The sequence below is a fragment of the Triticum urartu genome, chromosome 1A (assembly GCF_056163025.1).
Source record: "Triticum urartu cultivar PI428250 chromosome 1A, HENAU_Tu73, whole genome shotgun sequence".
NCBI lineage: Eukaryota > Viridiplantae > Streptophyta > Magnoliopsida > Poales > Poaceae > Triticum > Triticum urartu.
In genome coordinates this window covers 426,910,466-426,913,712 of record NC_141873.1, presented here as the reverse complement: position 1 = coordinate 426,913,712, position 3,247 = coordinate 426,910,466, and the positions used below count along the sequence as shown (strand labels likewise).

The following is a 3,247-nucleotide window of genomic DNA, read 5'->3' as shown; positions in this document are numbered from 1 at the left end:
CCGCGCGGACCGGATGACACGTGCCCACACGGCGCAGTTCCACGCCTCTCTTTTTTTGACCAAGACGCCGGCCATTCCTTATCGTGACAGTGCCAGGCTAAGCTATAGGGGGAATCTTGGCAGCTTGATGATTAGCCGCTGCCATGGTCCGGGCGGCGGAGATATTTTTCAGAAAGAGCCAAACCGGTTCTTGTTGTCGCGTCAAAGGAAAGAATCAGAGGTTGCCACACACACAAATAAAATAGAGAGGAAAAGAATCGGTTCTCCTTCACGTCCATGGCAACTATCGCCTTCTCTGATTTCTGATCCTGTCTTGGAACAGATTACGATGCGCACTATGGACGTGCGCGCGAATTGGCTGCTCTACCTCTACGAGATCATCTGTGTCGTCAGGCTGGGCTCAAAAGCGAAGCAAACCCTGGTGATGCTCGCCACGCAAGCGATCGACACGCCGCGCATCTGCAGCGGCCTCGCCGTTGGTGTAAACGACGGGCCGCTCCTTCCCGTCGTCCCGTGCAGTCATGTCTCCTAACAAATCCATGACGACGACGACGACGACGACATGGCGATAGGACGTGGCACCACCTCCTCTCCCGTCGTCTCACACCCACCACCAACGGGGCCCCGGCCCCCGGTTTCGCAGCCACCAGCCGAGGGCGACGCGACCCACAGATCCCAGACCCCGCCGCGCGGACGGCCTCCACGTCGCCCCCGGACCGCGACGCGGCAGCTAGCCAGAGAGCGTACGGAGCACCCAAGCTAGTGCCTACCGCCCGGCAAAACGCGACAGAGAGAGCCCTGGTAGCCGCTGCGGGTCGCCTGCCCCGGCCTCGCTCACGGTCGCGATCACGGCCACGTAGGCCCGGCACAGTGAACAAGTGGTTTGGACGCGTACGGCCGAATTTTCACCACCTCGTATTGTAAAAAGGTCGTCGCGGCGCCGCCGATGCTGCGTGTGACAAACGAGGCTTGACGACTTGGCTTGCACCGCACGCGTGGTCGGTAGTTCGCGGTAAAGAAAGAAACAAAGAAACAAAGGAGTCCCGGTAGGATAGGTACCGCCACCGCCGCTGTACGCGCTCCCGCCGCAAAGCTCCAGCCGGTAGTCGGTATTCCCCCGCTCCTCCCCGCCGCAAAAACAGGGGCGCGGGTCGCGTCCGCCATGCCCTGGCATGGCATGGCGGCCCTATCCGTATGGGAGCAAAACCCAACGGAAAAGACGAGCAAACAACTCCGTCCGCGCCACTCCGAAAGGTTAGGCGTCGGGAGCCTTCCCGACCCCCGCTGGCCCCACCTGTCAGCCCCGCCTCCGCTCACGCGCAACCGAATCCTTAACGGCAGCAACAACCCAAAACCGCGTCCTCCCGCCCTCCCTCCTATAAGTACGCCCCGCCTCCAACCTCCAGATCCTCAACCCGCCTGTTAACCTCACAACATCATCCAATCCAGACCTCCCACTCGATCGCGCAGCGACAGCACCCTCTCCCGTCCATGGGCAAGATGCGCGCGCTCTTCTCCCGCAGCCGCAGCGGCGGCCGCTCCTCCTCCACCAAGTCATCGTCGACGCCGCCGTCGCCGGCGCGGTCGCCCTCTGTGCGGGAGGACGAGATGGAGCGCGTGTTCCGCAAGTTCGACGCCAACGGCGACGGCAGGATCTCGCGGGCCGAGCTGGCGGCGCTGTTCGAGAGCGTGGGCCACGCGGTCACGGACGACGAGGTGTCGCGCATGATGGAGGAGGCCGACTCGGACGGCGACGGCTACATCAGCCTCGCCGAGTTCGCCGCCATCAACGCCGCGCCCGACGCCGCCGTCGAGGAGGACCTCCGGCACGCCTTCCGCGTCTTCGACGCCGACGGCAACGGCGTCATCTCCCCCGCCGAGCTCGCGCGCGTGCTGCGCGGCCTCGGCGAGGCCGCCACCGTCGCGCAGTGCCGCCGCATGATCGAGGGCGTCGACCGCAACGGCGACGGCCTCGTCTCCTTCGACGAGTTCAAGCTCATGATGGCCAACGGCAAAGGCTTCGGCCTCGCCCAGGCCAACGTCCGCGCCTGAACCAACCTCAAGACGTGCACTCGGCTCCCGGTCGCTTGTTTCCTTCATTCTTTTGCGAGACCCTGTAAATACCACCGCCAAATACTTACTACGTGCTCTATTAGCTAGTCGCAGATCACACGAACATTATCGGTGTGCCATTATTTTGCTGTGTATATATAATGTATCGGAACTGTCGGATCGACACTGAAGAATAATCCTCCATGTCGATTTTTATGTCAGCTTGTGTATTTGGCGTCAGATTTTCACTTCTTCTCATTCATCAGATAATGTCCACGAGTCTCGTAGAGTCGTAGTATAATGCTTCCGCTTTCTGCAGTTTTATGTCAAAATTCTACTCCCGGCCGGATGACTTTGTGAAGTTATGAAGAGGGAGCGAGCTTCATGTGAAATATACGAACCTGTAAACGAAAGGGACATGTCGATGTGACCCAGGCTGGCTCGTTGCCGTTGTTTTCGTCAAGAGAATTATTCTGCCCGAGTAGCGTGAACAACAAAACCTGAAGTTGCAGCCCGAACTTGCAATACCTCTGATGAAATTGACGGTTGAGCTAAAGCTGCAGTTCTAAAAACAATGACACGACGCCAAGAATCTAGATTCCGTTAAGTTTATACTCGTAGCAATGTAGCATAAGGTTTTACCTGTTTATTGAACAGGTGGAGTTTACTGTTGGATATGAGTATTGATTGACGATGACTTGGTACAATTTTTTACTGTCAAAAATAGGTGCACTGGTGCAATTGCATAGGTTTTATACTTGTAGTACCCCCCGACAATTAATGGCTCAATGGCCCTGAACTTTCGAAGCTTACCGGTATGGATAGACGGTTTGACACTGATAGTGCATCAGAAACAAATTGATGGAGTACCCATGATACCGCGTCCGAAGAAAAGGGAAATGGAGTAGTACCATGATCATCTGTAGAACATGCAGATGACGCTACCTAAGAGGATATATCAGACCACGCGTAAGGACAGACAGCCCACGACCTCCCCATCTTCACTGAGATCACGCAGCCGCCGGGACAGATAACCCACGAGCCACCTAGCCCCTCATCTTCAGCAACATTCCAGTTAGAACATGCCTTCGTCAGAAAGGTCCAGCTCTGACAAGATCATCTACTAGCATGCAGTGTATCATTCCACAGGCAATTAGTAGAACAGGCAAGTGGCGGCTCGCAAGAACATATTTTT

General features: G+C 57.0%; 1 protein-coding gene across 1 annotated transcript; it reads left to right on the top strand.

Moving 5' to 3' along the window:
* The first annotated feature begins 1,389 nt into the window (after nucleotides 1-1,389).
* Nucleotides 1,390-2,273, top strand: LOC125534959 (putative calcium-binding protein CML15). Its single transcript, XM_048698022.2, has one exon. The coding sequence runs from the start codon at nucleotides 1,492-1,494 to the stop codon at nucleotides 2,050-2,052; it is 561 nt and encodes a 186-aa protein (XP_048553979.2). The 5' UTR covers nucleotides 1,390-1,491; the 3' UTR covers nucleotides 2,053-2,273.
* The last annotated feature ends 974 nt before the right edge of the window (nucleotides 2,274-3,247 follow it).